Source organism: Bombina bombina, chromosome 4, assembly GCF_027579735.1.
Source record: "Bombina bombina isolate aBomBom1 chromosome 4, aBomBom1.pri, whole genome shotgun sequence".
NCBI lineage: Eukaryota > Metazoa > Chordata > Amphibia > Anura > Bombinatoridae > Bombina > Bombina bombina.
In genome coordinates this window covers 549,599,088-549,621,226 of record NC_069502.1, presented here as the reverse complement: position 1 = coordinate 549,621,226, position 22,139 = coordinate 549,599,088, and the positions used below count along the sequence as shown (strand labels likewise).

The 22,139-nt window shown below is 36.4% G+C and overlaps 1 protein-coding gene across 1 annotated transcript in view; it reads right to left on the bottom strand.

Moving 5' to 3' along the window:
* Nucleotides 1–22,139, bottom strand: part of LOC128656538 (cytochrome b5 reductase 4) — a 1,054,602-nt gene that overhangs the window by 708,351 nt on the left and 324,112 nt on the right. Inside the window, exon 5 of the mRNA XM_053710489.1 lies at nucleotides 16,990–17,025. Within this exon, the coding sequence (XP_053566464.1) occupies nucleotides 16,990–17,025 (36 nt within the window). The remainder of the gene's footprint in view (nucleotides 1–16,989; nucleotides 17,026–22,139) is intronic.

Below are 22,139 nucleotides of genomic sequence, written 5' to 3'. Positions count from 1 at the left end.
AAACCTCCCTAGAAATGGTTAAACTACCCACAACCTTAGAACCCAAAACAACTTTTAAAAGCAAATAAACCGCTAGTCACTCCTCTGTTTCCTGGCCGGGAACTGGAAACACCGGCATCAGGTGGCTAGAGTGACAATGCGGTATTAGACTCTAAAGTTTAAATAACAAACGCGTTTCGGCTCCGTGAGCCTTTGTCAATGTTTCACTTAGAGATTCTAAAATGAATAAGCCGAGGCTGTAGTGTGCGCGGCTTTTTATTTGAACCTTGTACTATTGCTATCCAATCCGGAGGGTGCTACAAGACAACGCCTCATTATCTATCAATGGGCGTTCAGGTATGCTTCCACCCACTGTTAAAAGAACTAGGATTGGATATTAGTTAGGTTCTCTTCTAATGGTCTGCACTATTATTGGTGGATTATATCAGAAAAGTAAAAGTCAATCACGCTCTTTCTCTTGCATTGCTTAAAAGATGACATTTATTACCATCCTATAACGGTGAATTGAAGATATATATTATCAATGAAAAATCGTTCAATTTGGAAATTAATCCAACACCGGATAAATCTCTTATAAAGTGTTATTATTTATCATTCATGGTAAGACATCAACCTACAAGTAAGATGCATATTAATTAGAATCCGAATTTCAATCCCTATTTGCTTATAGATAACAATTCCTTAGAAGATAGTCTATAGCTCCCCATTATTGTGTTATTCACAGAGTGTATTTCATGGTTGCCATAAATATCGCACTTGTTAAAAAGGATTGTGTTTATATTTATATAAGCTTCTTAGGTTATATATGCACAAAATTCTTATACAAAGCTCCACTATGTATCTTACAATTATAAAATAATATGACTTTGGACAGTGGGTGATTACAGATATATGTGCAGTTTTGAAAAACAAATATAATGATTCTATTGCATCTATATCACTAGCAATCAGAGCATCTGAAGTCAGTGTGTGAGATGGTTAGGTTATAATGTAGGGTGGTGGGTCACATATGACATATAAAGGCCATTGACTTTCTTTAGCAAAAAGGATTAAACAGGACAAGAAAACGTATTATCGTCTCACTTTGGCCTTGTTTATTTATCATTTACAGAGCCCTTATGTTAGCTTGTCTATGGACTATTTGATATATGCCCAATTCACCGTTACACATCCAATTATTACGGTGGCCAAATTATTCATTATTGGGAACCACGTATCACTCTAAAATAAAGTGATATTAATTGGAAATACAAAACACATACTGACAGACAGCAATAGAGAAAGTAATCACTATTCAGATATATACCCAATAATTGTTAAACTCATTCATGCCATTGGGTATGACAGTGTTCAGATTGAAAACCCATTTGGTTTCCATCTTTAACAGTCTGTTTTCCGTATTCCCCCCTCTTATTCCTGGTTTCAGTTTCTCTAATCCCCAGCATTTTAAAGCATTGGTTTTCCCACTATGATATTGAAGAAAGTGTTTGGCTACACTCGTTATTTGTTTTTTATCTTCAATATCTTTGTGGGCTGTCCTTATATTGCTCAGATGTTCAGTTATACGTTTACCCAGACTGCGTGTAGTCATGCCAACGTAATATAAATTACAACTACAGGATATGCAGTAAATTACGTTGGTACTTTGACAATTGATGTGTTCTTTTATGGTCCACGTATAATTAAATCTGTCCACTATAGATTGTTTTTTTACCATATGCTGGCATACTTTACAATGCCCACAGCCTATAGAACCCTTGTAAGTTGGAGATTTCTTTGCATTCCTGTCATAGTGACTAGTTATAAGCTTGTCACTGATGTTACTTGCTCTCCTGTATGTTACTAACGGTCTCTCAGGTAGCAATGGTTTTAAAAGTGTGTCCTGGGTAAGGACATACCAATGTTTTCGTAAAATGCTGGTAATGTGATCACTTTGTGGTGAGAAAGTGGTAATAAACCTAAGAGGGGTATTAGATTCTTTTAATTTGGGAGTTAAAAGTTCCCGTCTATCCTTCAGTAATACTCGATTGTAAGCTTTGGCTAGTAACTTTCTAGAATAACCACGTTCCAATAATCTTTCTCTCAGATCTCTCGCAGCTATCTTAAAGTTCTCAATAGTACTGCAATTACGTCGTAGACGTATATATTCCCCCATTGGGAGCCCCCTAATAGTTGCTGGATGGTGATAACTATTAGCATCTAAAATATTATTAGTGGAGGTAGGCTTTCTGTATGCCGATGTTTCAATAGTATTATCGGTTTTATGAATATACAGGTCCAAAAATTCCACTTTTGTCTTATTTATGGTAGATGTGAGGTATAATCCAAAGGGATTGTCATTGAGAACTGTTATAAATTCAGTCAAAAGGTCTGGTGGTCCATTCCATACGAATAATATATCATCTATATATCTGGACCAGTGGGAGACATATTGGGTCAGATGTTTAAGGTCTTCATTGAAAACCACTGTTTCCTCCCACCAGCCCAGATATATATTAGCGTATGTCGGGGCACAGGATGTGCCCATGGCGGTACCACATGTCTGTAAATAGAATTTATCGTCAAATACGAAAAAGTTGTGAGTGAGTACAAACTTTAACATATCCAAAATAAATTCTTTAACCTCTTGAGTCATATTTGTATTCTTGTTGAGATAGTGTGTGGTTGCTCTACAACCCCACTCAGTTTTTATGCTAGTGTAGAGCGATTCCACATCACAAGTTACCAACAGAGCATTTGTATCAATCTGGAGATCATTGATTTTATTCAAAAGATGCATTGTATCCCTCGTGTATGATGGTAGGGATTCTACAATGTATCTAAGCCGAGCATCAATATATTTACTAGCTTTCTCAGTTAAGGAACCGATCCCTGAGACTATTGGTCTCCCTGGTGGTTTGATAGTATCCTTATGAATTTTAGGCAGTAAATATAGAGTGGCTATTTTGGGTTGTGTAATTTCTAGAAAGTTAAATTCTTTTTGATCTATAGTACCACATGCTAGAGCTGATTTGATCAGTTTATTGTAACTATTAAGGAACATATCCATAGGATTACAAAGTAGAATTCTGTAATTCAGAGGATTATTTAGTTGGCGTAGTGCCTCCTCTCTGTACATATTGTCAGGCCAAATTACAATATTCCCCCCTTTATCACTACTTTTAATCTGGACATGTTTTAGTTCAGATAGTTGTTTTAGTGCCATGTTCTCTTCTTTACTTAGATTAAAACCGGAAGTTTCAGTGTTCCCTTGAATATTAAGAATATCCTGGCATACTAAGTTCAGAAATGTGAGTGCACTATGTGAAGTACTGTTCGGGGGTACAAATTTGGACTTTGTTTTCAATATGTTGCGCCAACTAGTGTTTTCACTACTACTTATGGAGCTGCTAGTTTCTTCTAATAATGCAATCAAATCATTAATAGCTGCTTGGTCTGTAGAGTTCAAATTCTCTGAATCAGAGTTACTGAAGTATTTTTTTAAAAGAATCTTACGCGTGAATAAGTGTAAATCTTTTATTGCCTCAAATTTATTAAATTGTGGTGTGGGTATAAAGGATAGGCCTTTTTTGAGGACAGATATTTGTTCAGGGGTAAGAATTACATCTGAGAGATTAATAATGTTTAATTCCTGAGTATTCATTTCTTGGTGTACTGGGGTTTGTAATTGAACCTCACTTGTTTCCTTGTTCTGGGTTTTATTTTTGCGCCCCCTTCTTGTTCTACGCCTAAAGGGATATCTGAATTATTGACTTTATGTGGCTTAATTCTGTTTGTGTTTTTTAATATGGTTTTGGGCCTTAATTCATCCTCAGAGATTTCAGCTTCCGTGCTGTCACCTTCTCTGTCTGACATCTCTGTATCTGAATTAACAATTTTATTTTGCCCCCATGAATAAATTGTATCAGAGGAATAATCTTTAAGGTCCCTGTCTATTTTGCGTTCTTTGCGCTCTGATATAAAGCGTGCAAATTTCTCAACTTCCCCTTTAATTTTCTTATAAGATTTTTGAAAATCCTCATTTAACTCATATTGTTTAAGATCTTTACATAAAGTCGTGATATCCTCATTAATTTCAGTTAATTTGTCTAATTCATGTTCAGTAAGATATCCCATAAGTTTAAGGGAGCACTCAGTAAGTGCCATTTCCCATTTTATTTTAAATTCAGGTTTGAAATCTTGGAAAGAAGGAAACATTTTTAAACGTAATCCTCTTGGAATGACATTGTTCTCCTTATAAAAATTATACATTCCAATATTCCATTGTTTTTTAATTTGTTTCCTTCTTATTTTTTTAAGCTGTTTCAAAGATTCAAACCACTCAAAATTCTTATTACTCTCATTGGTGTTTTTATTTTGTAATTCTGCTGTTAAATTAGTAATATCATTCGTCCACTGGAGCATTTCTGCCCCTAAATCAAAAGAGGCCATATTTAAACGTTAAGTGTGTGCTCTAGTTTTAAAGAAAATATGAGTATAATTCTCACATCAATTATAATACTATTGAAAACAAAAAGAAAAAAACTGGCACTACACTGTAGGTAAGTGAGATAAGAAATTTGTATTCCGGTGCTACCCCTTTAAATAAGATACATTTAAACACTAGAGGATAGACAGATTAGGGGTTTAGATAGCACTCACTCTCACTTTCAAAGGTGACATTATAAAACATACATGCTTTATTTAATTAAGTAAAAAAGAAAAGGGGGATAAACCTCCCTAGAAATGGTTAAACTACCCACAACCTTAGAACCCAAAACAACTTTTAAAAGCAAATAAACCGCTAGTCACTCCTCTGTTTCCTGGCCGGGAACTGGAAACACCGGCATCAGGTGGCTAGAGTGACAATGCGGTATTAGACTCTAAAGTTTAAATAACAAACGCGTTTCGGCTCCGTGAGCCTTTGTCAATGTTTCACTTAGAGATTCTAAAATGAATAAGCCGAGGCTGTAGTGTGCGCGGCTTTTTATTTGAACCTTGTACTATTGCTATCCAATCCGGAGGGTGCTACAAGACAACGCCTCATTATCTATCAATGGGCGTTCAGGTATGCTTCCACCCACTGTTAAAAGAACTAGGATTGGATATTAGTTAGGTTCTCTTCTAATGGTCTGCACTATTATTGGTGGATTATATCAGAAAAGTAAAAGTCAATCACGCTCTTTCTCTTGCATTGCTTAAAAGATGACATTTATTACCATCCTATAACGGTGAATTGAAGATATATATTATCAATGAAAAATCGTTCAATTTGGAAATTAATCCAACACCGGATAAATCTCTTATAAAGTGTTATTATTTATCATTCATGGTAAGACATCAACCTACAAGTAAGATGCATATTAATTAGAATCCGAATTTCAATCCCTATTTGCTTATAGATAACAATTCCTTAGAAGATAGTCTATAGCTCCCCATTATTGTGTTATTCACAGAGTGTATTTCATGGTTGCCATAAATATCGCACTTGTTAAAAAGGATTGTGTTTATATTTATATAAGCTTCTTAGGTTATATATGCACAAAATTCTTATACAAAGCTCCACTATGTATCTTACAATTATAAAATAATATGACTTTGGACAGTGGGTGATTACAGATATATGTGCAGTTTTGAAAAACAAATATAATGATTCTATTGCATCTATATCACTAGCAATCAGAGCATCTGAAGTCAGTGTGTGAGATGGTTAGGTTATAATGTAGGGTGGTGGGTCACATATGACATATAAAGGCCATTGACTTTCTTTAGCAAAAAGGATTAAACAGGACAAGAAAACGTATTATCGTCTCACTTTGGCCTTGTTTATTTATCATTTACAGAGCCCTTATGTTAGCTTGTCTATGGACTATTTGATATATGCCCAATTCACCGTTACACATCCAATTATTACGGTGGCCAAATTATTCATTATTGGGAACCAAGTATCACTCTAAAATAAAGTGATATTAATTGGAAATACAAAACACATACTGACAGACAGCAATAGAGAAAGTAATCACTATTCAGATATATACCCAATAATTGTTAAACTCATTCATGCCATTGGGTATGACAGTGTTCAGATTGAAAACCCATTTGGTTTCCATCTTTAACAGTCTGTTTTCCGTATTCCCCCCTCTTATTCCTGGTTTCAGTTTCTCTAATCCCCAGCATTTTAAAGCATTGGTTTTCCCACTATGATATTGAAGAAAGTGTTTGGCTACACTCGTTATTTGTTTTTTATCTTCAATATCTTTGTGGGCTGTCCTTATATTGCTCAGATGTTCAGTTATACGTTTACCCAGACTGCGTGTAGTCATGCCAACGTAATATAAATTACAACTACAGGATATGCAGTAAATTACGTTGGTACTTTGACAATTGATGTGTTCTTTTATGGTCCACGTATAATTAAATCTGTCCACTATAGATTGTTTTTTTACCATATGCTGGCATACTTTACAATGCCCACAGCCTATAGAACCCTTGTAAGTTGGAGATTTCTTTGCATTCCTGTCATAGTGACTAGTTATAAGCTTGTCACTGATGTTACTTGCTCTCCTGTATGTTACTAACAGTCTCTCAGGTAGCAATGGTTTTAAAAGTGTGTCCTGGGTAAGGACATACCAATGTTTTCGTAAAATGCTGGTAATGTGATCACTTTGTGGTGAGAAAGTGGTAATAAACCTAAGAGGGGTATTAGATTCTTTTAATTTGGGAGTTAAAAGTTCCCGTCTATCCTTCAGTAATACTCGATTGTAAGCTTTGGCTAGTAACTTTCTAGAATAACCACGTTCCAATAATCTTTCTCTCAGATCTCTCGCAGCTATCTTAAAGTTCTCAATAGTACTGCAATTACGTCGTAGACGTATATATTACCCCATTGGGAGCCCCCTAATAGTTGCTGGATGGTGATAACTATTAGCATCTAAAATATTATTAGTGGAGGTAGGCTTTCTGTATGCCGATGTTTCAATAGTATTATCGGTTTTATGAATATACAGGTCCAAAAATTCCACTTTTGTCTTATTTATGGTAGATGTGAGGTATAATCCAAAGGGATTGTCATTGAGAACTGTTATAAATTCAGTCAAAAGGTCTGGTGGTCCATTCCATACGAATAATATATCATCTATATATCTGGACCAGTGGGAGACATATTGGGTCAGATGTTTAAGGTCTTCATTGAAAACCACTTTTTCCTCCCACCAGCCCAGATATATATTAGCGTATGTCGGGGCACAGGATGTGCCCATGGCGGTACCACATGTCTGTAAATAGAATTTATCGTCAAATACGAAAAAGTTGTGAGTGAGTACAAACTTTAACATATCCAAAATAAATTCTTTAACCTCTTGAGTCATATTTGTATTCTTGTTGAGATAGTGTGTGGTTGCTCTACAACCCCACTCAGTTTTTATGCTAGTGTAGAGCGATTCCACATCACAAGTTACCAACAGAGCATTTGTATCAATCTGGAGATCATTGATTTTATTCAAAAGATGCATTGTATCCCTCGTGTATGATGGTAGGGATTCTACAATGTATCTAAGCCGAGCATCAATATATTTACTAGCTTTCTCAGTTAAGGAACCGATCCCTGAGACTATTGGTCTCCCTGGTGGTTTGATAGTATCCTTATGAATTTTAGGCAGTAAATATAGAGTGGCTATTTTGGGTTGTGTAATTTCTAGAAAGTTAAATTCTTTTTGATCTATAGTACCACATGCTAGAGCTGATTTGATCAGTTTATTGTAGAATTCTGTAATTCAGAGGATTATTTAGTTGGCGTAGTGCCTCCTCTCTGTACATATTGTCAGGCCAAATTACAATATTCTTCTTTACTTAGATTAAAACCGGAAGTTTCAGTGTTCCCTTGAATATTAAGAATATCCTGGCATACTAAGTTCAGAAATGTGAGTGCACTATGTGAAGTACTGTTCGGGGGGGAAGAGAACATGGCACTAAAACAACTATCTGAACTAAAACATGTCCAGATTAAAAGTAGTGATAAAGGGGGGAATATTGTAATTTGGCCTGACAATATGTACAGAGAGGAGGCACTACGCCAACTAAATAATCCTCTGAATTACAGAATTCTACTTTGTAATCCTATGGATATGTTCCTTAATAGTTACAATAAACTGATCAAATCAGCTCTAGCATGTGGTACTATAGATCAAAAAGAATTTAACTTTCTAGAAATTACACAACCCAAAATAGCCACTCTATATTTACTGCCTAAAATTCATAAGGATACTATCAAACCACCAGGGAGACCAATAGTCTCAGGGATCGGTTCCTTAACTGAGAAAGCTAGTAAATATATTGATGCTCGGCTTAGATACATTGTAGAATCCCTACCATCATACACGAGGGATACAATGCATCTTTTGAATAAAATCAATGATCTCCAGATTGATACAAATGCTCTGTTGGTAACTTGTGATGTGGAATCGCTCTACACTAGCATAAAAACTGAGTGGGGTTGTAGAGCAACCACACACTATCTCAACAAGAATACAAATATGACTCAAGAGGTTAAAGAATTTATTTTGGATATGTTAAAGTTTGTACTCACTCACAACTTTTTCGTATTTGACGATAAATTCTATTTACAGACATGTGGTACCGCCATGGGCACATCCTGTGCCCCGACATACGCTAATATATATCTGGGCTGGTGGGAGGAAACAGTGGTTTTCAATGAAGACCTTAAACATCTGACCCAATATGTCTCCCACTGGTCCAGATATATAGATGATATATTATTCGTATGGAATGGACCACCAGACCTTTTGACTGAATTTATAACAGTTCTCAATGACAATCCCTTTGGATTATACCTCACATCTACCATAAATAAGACAAAAGTGGAATTTTTGGACCTGTATATTCATAAAACCGATAATACTATTGAAACATCGGCATACAGAAAGCCTACCTCCACTAATAATATTTTAGATGCTAATAGTTATCACCATCCAGCAACTATTAGGGGGCTCCCAATGGGGGAATATATACGTCTACGACGTAATTGCAGTACTATTGAGAACTTTAAGATAGCTGCGAGAGATCTGAGAGAAAGATTATTGGAACGTGGTTATTCTAGAAAGTTACTAGCCAAAGCTTACAATCGAGTATTACTGAAGGATAGACGGGAACTTTTAACTCCCAAATTAAAAGAATCTAATACCCCTCTTAGGTTTATTACCACTTTCTCACCACAAAGTGATCACATTACCAGCATTTTACGAAAACATTGGTATGTCCTTACCCAGGACACACTTTTAAAACCATTGCTACCTGAGAGACCGTTAGTAACATACAGGAGAGCAAGTAACATCAGTGACAAGCTTATAACTAGTCACTATGACAGGAATGCAAAGAAATCTCCAACTTACAAGGGTTCTATAGGCTGTGGGCATTGTAAAGTATGCCAGCATATGGTAAAAAAACAATCTATAGTGGACAGATTTAATTATACGTGGACCATAAAAGAACACATCAATTGTCAAAGTACCAACGTAATTTACTGCATATCCTGTAGTTGTAATTTATATTACGTTGGCATGACTACACGCAGTCTGGGTAAACGTATAACTGAACATCTGAGCAATATAAGGACAGCCCACAAAGATATTGAAGATAAAAAACAAATAACGAGTGTAGCCAAACACTTTCTTCAATATCATAGTGGGAAAACCAATGCTTTAAAATGCTGGGGATTAGAGAAACTGAAACCAGGAATAAGAGGGGGGAATACGGAAAACAGACTGTTAAAGATGGAAACCAAATGGGTTTTCAATCTGAACACTGTCATACCCAATGGCATGAATGAGTTTAACAATTATTGGGTATATATCTGAATAGTGATTACTTTCTCTATTGCTGTCTGTCAGTATGTGTTTTGTATTTCCAATTAATATCACTTTATTTTAGAGTGATACGTGGTTCCCAATAATGAATAATTTGGCCACCGTAATAATTGGATGTGTAACGGTGAATTGGGCATATATCAAATAGTCCATAGACAAGCTAACATAAGGGCTCTGTAAATGATAAATAAACAAGGCCAAAGTGAGACGATAATACGTTTTCTTGTCCTGTTTAATCCTTTTTGCTAAAGAAAGTCAATGGCCTTTATATGTCATATGTGACCCACCACCCTACATTATAACCTAACCATCTCACACACTGACTTCAGATGCTCTGATTGCTAGTGATATAGATGCAATAGAATCATTATATTTGTTTTTCAAAACTGCACATATATCTGTAATCACCCACTGTCCAAAGTCATATTATTTTATAATTGTAAGATACATAGTGGAGCTTTGTATAAGAATTTTGTGCATATATAACCTAAGAAGCTTATATAAATATAAACACAATCCTTTTTAACAAGTGCGATATTTATGGCAACCATGAAATACACTCTGTGAATAACACAATAATGGGGAGCTATAGACTATCTTCTAAGGAATTGTTATCTATAAGCAAATAGGGATTGAAATTCGGATTCTAATTAATATGCATCTTACTTGTAGGTTGATGTCTTACCATGAATGATAAATAATAACACTTTATAAGAGATTTATCCGGTGTTGGATTAATTTCCAAATTGAACGATTTTTCATTGATAATATATATCTTCAATTCACCGTTATAGGATGGTAATAAATGTCATCTTTTAAGCAATGCAAGAGAAAGAGCGTGATTGACTTTTACTTTTCTGATATAATCCACCAATAATAGTGCAGACCATTAGAAGAGAACCTAACTAATATCCAATCCTAGTTCTTTTAACAGTGGGTGGAAGCATACCTGAACGCCCATTGATAGATAATGAGGCGTTGTCTTGTAGCACCCTCCGGATTGGATAGCAATAGTACAAGGTTCAAATAAAAAGCCGCGCACACTACAGCCTCGGCTTATTCATTTTAGAATCTCTAAGTGAAACATTGACAAAGGCTCACGGTGACGAAACGCGTTTGTTATTTAAACTTTAGAGTCTAATACCGCATTGTCACTCTAGCCACCTGATGCCGGTGTTTCCAGTTCCCGGCCAGGAAACAGAGGAGTGACTAGCAGTTTATTTGCTTTTAAAAGTTGTTTTGGGTTCTAAGGTTGTGGGTAGTTTAACCATTTCTAGGGAGGTTTATCCCCCTTTTCTTTTTTACTTAATTAAATAAAGCATGTATGTTTTATAATGTCACCTTTGAAAGTGAGAGTGAGTGCTATCTAAACCCCTAATCTGTCTATCCTCTAGTGTTTAAATGTATCTTATTTAAAGGGGTAGCACCGGAATACAAATTTCTTATCTCACTTACCTACAGTGTAGTGCCAGTTTTTTTCTTTTTGTTTTCAACAGATCCGAATATGTCGTCCAGGTAAGGCGCCCGAGCCCTGATCACTGCCAAGAGAGCCCCCAGAATCTTTGAAATTATTCTGTGAGCTGTGGCAAGGCCAAACGCAAGAGCCACAAACTGAAAGTGCTTGTCTAGAAAGGGGAATCTCAGGTACTTGTGATGATCCCTGTGAATGGGAACATGAAGATACACATCCTTCAGGTCCATGGTCATCATAAACTGACCCTCTTGTACCAAGGGGAGAATGGACCAAATAGTCTCCATTTTGAAGGATGGTACCCTGAGAAACTTGTTTAGACACTTTAGGTCTAAAATAGGACGAAAAGTTCCCTCTTTTTTGGAATCACAAACAGATTGGAATAGAATCCCAGACCCTGTTCCCTTTCCGGGACAGGAACTATTACTCCCAAGGAAGAAAGGTTCTGAACGCAATCCAAGAATGCCTCTTTTTATCTGGTCTGCAGATAATCTTGAGAGAAGAAACCTGCACCTGGGAGGACAAGTCTTGAATTCTATTTTGTAACCCTGAGACACTATGTCCACAGCCCAAGGATCTGGGACATCTTGTACCCAAGCTGGGTAAAACAGAAAAAAATCTGCCCCCACTTGATCCGGTAAAGGACCGGGGGCAACCCCTTCATGCTGACTTAGACTCAGCTGCAGGCTTCTTAGATTGCTTTCTCTTGTTCCAAGACTGATTGGGTTTCCAAGAAGACTTGGAGAATTCCTGCTTGGAAGAGGGAGAGGAAAACTTTCCTTTGGGGTTACGAAAGGAACGAAAATAACTTTGACGTTCTTTAGATCTATTCTTCTTGTCTTGTGGTAGAAAAGACCCTTTTCCACCAGTAAAGTCAGAGATTATTTCTGCCAAACCAGGACCAAACAGGGTCTTACCCTTGTAAGGAAGCGCTAAAAGCTTTGACTTAGAAGTAACCTCCGCTGACCATTATTTCAGTCACAAAGCCCTGCGGGCTAGCACAGCACAGCCAGATATCTTGGCTCCTAGCTTAATAACTTGCATGGTGGCATCAGAAATAAAGGGATTGGCTAGCTTGAGAGCCATAATCTTATCTTGGATTTCCTCCAAAGGAGTCTCAACCTGAAGAGACTCAGACAGAGCATCGAACCAGTAAGATGCCGCACTGGACACCGTGGCCATACAAACTGCCGGTTGACACTGAAGGCCTTGATGAACATACATCTTCTTCAAATAAGCCTCCAGCTTTTTGTCCATAGGATCTTTAAAAGAACAGCTATCCTCTAACTGTTTACACCCTTTTTTGCCTATTTTGCAGGTTCCTGCATTCTTTATACTGAATGGCTTTATTAACTTTCTGGCAGCTCTGTGAAGACTTTTTGTAATAGGTGTTTGGCCCTTTAAGATATCTGCTGGTGTTTTTGTGCAGTAAACAGTGTAGTTTTGCACTCTCTAGTTTTGTAGGGGATGTGTTTTTATGAGGTTTTAATGTTTATTTTGCTCAGTACAGAAAATGTTTGGTTATTTTGCCATTTTCTTTTTTGCCCTGGCAGTTAGCCCCCCCACCCACACACACACGCACTCAACTTCCCAGTCTTTTTCAAATTTCCTGAGGCCTACTAATGTTCTAGATAAGTAGGACAGGGTTCTGGGTCTGTAATTCATCCAGTTTAATGCATCTAATCATGGATTTAGTTGCTAGAAATGGGTGAGTGCTCATGCAAAAGGCTGCCAGGAAAGTTTATTTAGCATTTTCAGTGTGCAGTCTGTTTTTTTCGTGTATTAACACTAATCTTAAATAGTGTCAGAGCATGTTTTTACACTGCATTATGGAACTAAAACTGTCCCCACTGTTGTTTGTACTATATACATTTGTTCCAGTACTAGGTTATTTCTACTTTGTCAAAGCTGTGTATCTTTAATTTTGCATGCAATCAGCCATAATTTTTTACTTCCTATAAGGAATTTTGTTCTGTGCATGACATTCAGAGGTCTTCAGATGTTCCCTGAATATAAATCTGTGTAATGTTCTGAATATCTCAGTAGGTTGCATACTGAACTAAGGACCAGGAGACACAGGTTCAAATCCAGCACAGAAACTCAGCTCAGCAATCACACACATAACTTGACGTGGTTATTATACTGTTAATGCGAGTTATGTCATATGGACAATTAGTCAACAATTGTTGCGGCGGTTCTTGTGAGCGTGCAGCGATGACGTCATAGCCGCATGTCTTTCCTCCTTTGAAGCCGGCTCCATTGAGCTCCTTGGCGTGAATCAGCGCCTATTTTAAGTTACTGTGTGTGCTCCTGGGTGCTGTATTCCTTATATTGCTGGATTGCTATAACGTTGCTGAACTCTGCCTATCTGACCACTCTGTTTGCTTAACCCCTAAAGTACTTGATTGCTATAACATTGCTGAACTCTGCCTGTCTGACTACTCTGCTTGCTTAACCCCTAAAGTACTGGATTGCTATAACGTTGCTAAACTCTGCCTGTCTGACCATTCTTTTGGTTTACCCCTGAACTGTTATACTGCTGGATTTATTTGTTGCTAACTCCTGCCTGTTTCTGGTCATTCTATTAGTTTAAATTGTGTGTAAACCAAAGCGCCACCAATAGAGGCCAGGTCTGAATGATTGGCAAATGTTTTAACCTTATTCAGAGATATAAAAATAAAAATAAATTTATAACCTTGTACAGAGTTATAAAAATGATATGGCATTTATTATAACACATATAACAAACAACATGGATCCATGTGAGGTATTAAAAACAAATTGCAATTTAAATACAAAGAATAGTAGATTTGCGTGTAAACTGGCAAATTCTTGGACAGTTGCCCTTCCTAATATAATACAATTCTAAACATATAATCATAAAATTCCAGTATTAATATCTGGTTATAGTGAATAAAAACAGTGAGATGAAATAAAAACAATAGATCTCGATATTGATATTCAGCTCTCTGTGATGATCGCGGAATGGATATCTAATTAGTCATTCCACTCTGGAGGGACCGCACTAATATAGTGGCTGTGTGCTAAGTCTAGCTGTTTAGGTGATGCTGTGCACAACTATCTATGACGATTGAGGAACAATTGTCCAATAAATAATTCTATTTGACTTTCAAGAGACCGCAATACTGCATTGGCTGTGCTAATTATTGCTATACAACTTATTATGTGTGCAGAAGAATGTGGGTTATTGAAGCACTAGTTGTGTGTTTAACAGAGATCCTGTGTGGTACTTTACACACCTACCAAGTGATATTTGAATTATAACCAATGTTGATGAATAATGATGCACTAACTATGTGTTTACCATAGATTTTAAAATATCCCTATGGTGATAATATGTGCTGTGCAACGATAGTTGCAAACAATTGTTACTGGGTGTTAAGTGCAGCAATGATTACAATGTGACACAATCTAAAACAATCGAAAACAATCGCAATACAGGTGAAGTAGTGAAAAAAATCATAAAATTTAAATTAAAAGGTGTTCATTTTCATTCATATACAAAGTGAAAATATTAGCATGAAACAAAAAACAATATATAAAATGTTCTTAAATATAAAATTGTGTGGTCATCACCCAAACAAGTAAAAAAGAGAAAAAAGGCCAAGACAAAAAATTGTTGTATTCAATCCGTGAAAAAAGTAAAAAATATATATTTGAAAGTTTTGTGAGTTCCACAGTCTTATGTGTAATATCCTTAGAAATTGTAGCCTATGATCGTGGAGTTATGCGATCCAGATTATCTGGGTGCCTCTTCTTAGATACCAATAGTGTATAAACATTTCTAGATGGCCGTCCCCAAGCTATCCCTAAAGTGGGGAAAGAAATATACAATAGTGCAGATTGTTTTTGTTCTCTTAATATAAAAGGAGTAGTAATCACCAGCCGACGCGTTTCGGTCTTAACTAAGACCTTTATCAAGACCGAAACGCATTGGCTGGTGAGTACTACTCCTTTTATATTAAGAGAACAAAAACAATCTGCACTATTGTATATTTCTTTCCCCACTTTAGGGATAGCTTGGGGATGGTCATCTAGAAACGTTTATACACTATTGGTATCTAAGAAGAGGCACCCAGATTATCTGGATCGCATAACTCCACGATCATAGGCTACAATTTCTAAGGATATTACAAATAAGACTGTGGAACTCACAAAACTTTCAAATATATATTTTTTATTTTTTACTTTTTTCACGGATTGAATACAACAATTTTTTGTCTTGGCCTTTTTTCTCTTTTTTACTTGTTTGGGTGATCACCACACAATTTTATATTTAAGAACATTTTATATATTGTTTTTTGTTTCATGCTAATATTTTCGCTTTGTATTTGAATGAAAATGAACACCTTTTAATTTTAATTTTATGATTTTGTCACTACTTCACCTGTATTGCGATTGGTTTTGATTGTTTTAAATTGTGTCACATTGTAATCATTGCTGCACTTAACACCCAGTAACAATTGTTTGCAACTATCGTTGCACAGCACATATTATCACCATAGGGATATTTCAAAATCTATGGTAAACACATAGTTAGTGCATCATAATTCATCAACATTGGTTATAATTCAAATACCACTTGGTAGGTGTGTAAAGTACCACAAACGATCTCTGTTAAACACACAACTAGTGCTTCAATAACCCACATTCTTCTGCACACATAATAAGTTGTATAGCAATAATTAGCACAGCCAATGCAGTATTGCGGTCTCTTGAAAGTCAAATAGAATTACTTATTGGACAATTGTTCCTCAATCGTCATAGATAGTTGTGCGGAGCATCACCTAAACAGCTAGACTTAGCACACAGCGACTATATTAGTGCGGTCCCTCCAGAGTGGAATGACTAATTAGATATCCATTCCGCGATCGTCACAGAGAGCTGAATATCAATATCGAGATCTATTGTTTTTATTTCATCTCACTGTTTTTATTCACTATAACCAGATATTAATACAGGAATTTTATGATTATATGTTTCGAATTGTATTATATTAGGAAGGGCAACTGCCCAAGAATTTGCCAGTTTACATGCAAATTTACTATTCTTTGTATTTAAATTGCAATTTGTTTTTAATACCTCACATGGATCCATGTTTGTTATATGTGTAATAATAAATGCCATATCATTTTTATAACTCTGTACAAGGTTATAAAAAAAATTTTATAACTCTGAATAAGGTTAAAACATTTGCCAATCATTCAGACCTGGCCTCTATTGGTGGCGCTTTGGTTTACACACAATTTACATTCATTTTTTAATAGACACTAGGAGTCTATTTACCAGAGCAAAGGTCCCTATCAGTAGGCGCTAAGTGTATTCATTACAGATCATTCTATTAGTTTACCCCTGAACTGCTATACTGCTGGATTGCCTTCATGTTGCCGGACTCTGCCTGTCTTGATCATACTCTGCCTTTATCGTATTGTTGTGAAGGACTACCCTGCCTACCGTGAGTACTGCTTACCTCATTTCATAAACACTCTCTGTTCTGGGATATTTCCTATCATTCCACTTGACACCAGGATAAGAAGACTACTGGCCAAGTTTGGTCTGATAGAGGAATATCCCACGAGCATTACAAAAATAAAAGAATACTTAAATATCCGCAACATTAAAGGCAAAATTACTCACCATTAAATTGTTCGTTCTTGGTTTCTGATACTGTTCCTGTGAAACAAAAACAACAATATGGTTTATTTTCTAATAATAATAAAATACACAATTTCTAATAAAGTTCAAAATCCCAAGTTCTTAAGACAAACAAATGAAACCCTTGACAACATAAACAAATGAACCGTTTGACAACATAAATGTACACATTTCAAAAAGGGGGGGAGAGAGTTGTATTATCTAAAGCTCTCTGGGCTCCTAAGATTATATATAAAACCTCACCAATACTATGAATCACCAGTCTTAATTCTCTAAAGGCAGTTTTTAGCTTGAGAACAGTGTATCTTGCAAAGGGGTGTTCCTAGCATTTAAGTATGTAAAGGCAACATGTATATTACAATAGGGCTCACAAAAAAATTGTTATATAAAAATACACAATTCAAAGTGTATTTCTTTTCCTTATTATTTAATGGTTGAAGCTGAACTTTCTCTGCCAGGTCTGGCGTATCCTCTAACCATTTTCCACCTACAAATGTTACTGTTTTTAGCCACCAATCAGCAAGCGCTACCTAGGTGCTGAACCACAAATGGGCCGGCTCCTAAGCTTACATTCTTGCTTTTTCAAATAAAGATACTAAGAGAATGGAAAAAAAAACAATAATAGGAGTAAACTAGAAAGTTTCTTAAAATTGCATGCTCTATCTGAATCATGAAAGTTTAATTTTGACTAAACTATCCCTTTAATAGTTAAAGTGGGAAAAAAACTTATTTGAACACTTGTCTTATTCTGATTAAAGCCTTAACAAAAACCTGCACATCTTGCAATTCTGCAATTATCTTATGGTACAACACAAAAAGAACAGAAAGAAGAAATTGAAGATTTCTAAATGAATGCAAGTGGAAACCTCTTTCATCACACCAAGGAAGATAAACTTTCCAAACTTCATGATAAATCTTTCTTTTTACTGGTTTATGAGCCTGGATAAGAGTATTTATTATAGAATATGAAAAACCGCTTTGTATAAAAGCTAAGGGTTCAACCTTCAAGTCGTTAAATTGAGGGATTGGAGATTTTGATGAAAGAGGGTGCCTTGCAACAGTAGATCTTGACACAGAGTAAAATGCCACAGGATTAGTGGTGGAACCAAATAGACTAGATGCAATGCCCAAGGAACTGCCAGATCATCTATGCATCCAACTTGATGATCTCTGGACCTTACACAGTATCTGGGAAGTTTTTGATTCAAACGAGATGCCATTATATATATATATATATTTCTGGAAGGCCCCATCGAATGACAAGTTGGTCAAATATTTTGACTAAGAGAACATTCCCCTGGATAAAGAGTCTAGCAACTTAAATAGTCCACCTTACCAGTTGTTAACTCCTGGAATATGAATTACCGAAATTGTGCAATGATTGCTTTCTGCCCAGGATAAAATCCAAGAAATGTCCTTCATCTCTAAGGAACTGCAAGTTCCCCCTTGATGAGTTATGTAAGCTACAGCTTCAAACCTCAAAAGATAAAGATAAGAGGCCTCATATGAAGCAGAGCAGAAGGCACTGCATCTGATGCTGCCACCACCAAACCTATTACTTCCATGCAGGAAGCTACTGAAGGGAAAGGTTGAGTTTGAAGATTCAGACAAGGAGATGTTAATTTTGAAATCATTGTCTCTTTTAGAGACAATCTCATGGAGACTGATCTTTTTGAAATCCCAGAAAAGACACCTTTGTCTAAAGAATCAAGGAACTTTTTGGCAAATGTATATGCCAAACATGGAGCTGAAAAAAATACATTTGGTTGACATGATATTCTGCTAAAGGTATAGATGGAGCTTGAACCAAGATATCGTCCCAAAGAGGGGAAAACAGAAATCCCGAGACCTTATTAATGAAATCAAGTCCCCCAGAACTTTTGTAAAGATTTGTGGTGCAGTGGCCAGACTGAATAGAAGCGTGTAATGTTTGTCCAGAAAGGCAAACCTCAGGAACCTGTGATGATCCAAATGAATAGGAACAAGCAGATAGTCTATGGTCGACAAATAGTGACTTTAATGAATAGTCCTGGTGGTTTCCATTTTGAAAGCTGGAATCCTGACAAAAAAAAGTTTCCCTCTTTCTTGGGAAACTATAAAGAAATTTAAGTAAAACCCCTTTCCCTGTTCTAAAGGAGGAATTGGGACAATAACCCCTATAGAATCTAGATCTGAAACATATTGAAGAAAAGCCTGAGCTTTCACCGTTTTCCTTGCTACCCTTGAAAGAAAAAAACAATTTCTGGGAGGCTTTAAATTGAAGCCTATTAGATATCCTTGAGAGACAATTTTCAGAGCTCAAGGGTCTGGAACTGAGCAAAACCATGCATCCTGAAAATGCATCAACCTGCCCCCTACCAGAGATACTGGACTGGGGACCACAACTTCATGCTTACTTAGAAGCAGGGGAGAATTTTTGGACTGCTTCGACTTGGGCCAAATGGCACCATGCCTCCAGGGCTTACCTGAGCTGCTTTGATTTGGAAAAGAGGTATCTGATTTTTGCTCCTTGTTCTGACGAAAGGAACAAAATTGACCAGAAGTTTTAAATTTACCCTTAAACTTCTTATCTTGTGGAAGCTTACTCTTGCCACCAGTAGCTGCTGAAATTATATTTTCTAGTTCAGTCACAAAAAGTATATTACCTTTAAAACTAATAGAAAGCAATGTATTCTTATAAGCTGCATCAGCTGACCAAGATTTAAGCCATACAGCACGTCTGGCAACAAATGAAAGACACAAATTCTTAGAGCTAACTCTAATAATATCAAGAATAGCATCACCCACAAAAGCATTAGTATATTAAGGTGTCTCTAAAAGCTCTAGGAAGTTATCTCTATCAGACTCATCCAGAACCTGAACAGAGAGATTCTCTAACCATTTAGAGATAACAGCTGATACATCAGCAATAGCAACAGCAGGTTTAAAAATATAACCAGAATGGAGATAAGATGTTGTGTCTTTAAAAGAAAAAACAATTTTCCTTAGGAAGTGTATTTTTTTTTAGCTAAAGCAGAAATAGCATCATCTACATTAGGGACATTATCAAAATGCTCATACTTAGCAGACTGAAAAGGATAAAAAAAAAATCTGGGAGGACTAAACATACATAAAGGCTTCAGCCAATCCTTAGCTCAAATTTTAGAGTTAGTCTTAGGAACAGGAAAAAATTCAAATAATTTATCATGATATTTAAAATAAGTATCTAGCTGACCCTTAGAAGTCTCCCCAGCAGAAGCATCATCTGAAACCTTCAAAGCAAGCAATACTTCTTTAAGCAAAGAGATGATTAATTAAGACTTAAATAAAAACACAGAGGGAGATAAATCAGTATTAATAGTCTGACACTAGAAGAAGGCAAATCAGAAACTGACCTCTTCCTTTTACATGGTGGGGGGGAATCAGCCATCAGATCTGTGATAGTGGACTTGATGTACTCATTCATAGGGGGGTCCAATTGTTACCGTAGGGTTAAAAAGCAGCGTTGAGTGGTCCCAACTCTGCTTTTTTCCTAACGCTGATATTACGAGTCTGGCAGGTACAGGTGTACCGCTCACTTTTTTTCCGCGACTCGAGCATACCGCAAATCCACTTACGTAAATTGCGTATCCTATCTTTTCAACGCCGGTATTACGAGTCGTGGAAAAAGTGAGCGGCACACCCTCTCCTGTCAAGACTCCTACCGCATTTAAAAGTCAGTAGTTAAAAGTTTTATGGCCTAACGCTATAACATAAAACTCTTAACTAAAGTGCTAAAAAGTACACTAACACCCATAAACTACCTATTAACCCCTAAACCGAGTCCCTCCCCCACATCGCAAACACTTAAATACATTTTTTAACCCCTAATCTGTCGACCAGACATCACCGCCACTTCAATAAATATATTAACCCCTAAACCGCCGCACTCCCGCCTCGAAAATTTTAATTAAATTTTATTAACCCCTAATCTGCCGTCCCTAACATCGCCGACACCTACCTACATTTATTAACCCCTAATCTGCTGCCCCCAACGTCGCCGCAACTATATTAAATGTATTAACCCCTAAACCTAAGTCTAACCCTAACCCTAACACCCCCCCCAACTTAAATATCATTTAAAATAATCTAAATAAAATTACTACAATTAACTAAATTATTCCTATTTAAAACTAAATACTTACCTATAAAATAAACCCAAAGCTAGCTACAATATAACTAATAGTTACATTTGTATCTAGCTTAGCGTTTATATTTATTTTACAGGCAACTTTGTATTTATTTTAACTAGGTACAATAGTTATTAAATAGTTATTAACTATTTAATAGCTACCTAGCTAAAATAAGGACAAATATACCTGTAAAATAAAACCTAACCTAAGTTACAATTACACATAACACTACACTATCATTAAATAAATTAACTATATTAAATACAATTAATTACAATTAAATAAACTAAAGTACGGAAAAAAAACCCCACTAAATTACAGAAAATAATAAAATAATTAAAAAAAAATTAAACTAATTACACCTAATCTTATCCCCCTAATAAAATAAAAAAGCCGCCCAAAATAAAAAAAAACTACCCTATACTAAATTACAAATAGCCCTTAAAAGGGCCTTTTGCGGGGCATTGCCCCAAAGTAATCAGCTCTTTCACCTGTAAAAAAAAATACAATACCCCCCCAACATTAAAACCCACCACCCACACACCCAACCCTACTCTAAAACCCACCCAATCCCACCTTAATAAAACCTAACACTAACCCCTTGAAGATCACCCTACCTTGAGACGTCTTCACCCAACCGGGCAGAAGTGGTCCTCCAGACGGTCCGAAGTCTTCATCCTATCCGGGCAGAAGAGGTCCTCCAGACGGCCAGAAGTCTTCATCCAGACGGCATCTTCTATCTTCATCCATCCGGAGCGGAGCGGGTCCATCTTCAAGACATCCGACGCGGAGCATCCTCTTCTTTCCGACGACTAACACTAAATGACGGTACCTTTAAGTGACGTCATCCAAGATGGCGTCCCTTCAATTCCGATTGGCTGATAGAATTCTATCAGCCAATCGGAATTAAGGTAGAAAAAATCCTATTGGCTGATCCAATCAGCCAATAGGATTGAGCTCACATTCTATTGGATGTTCCAA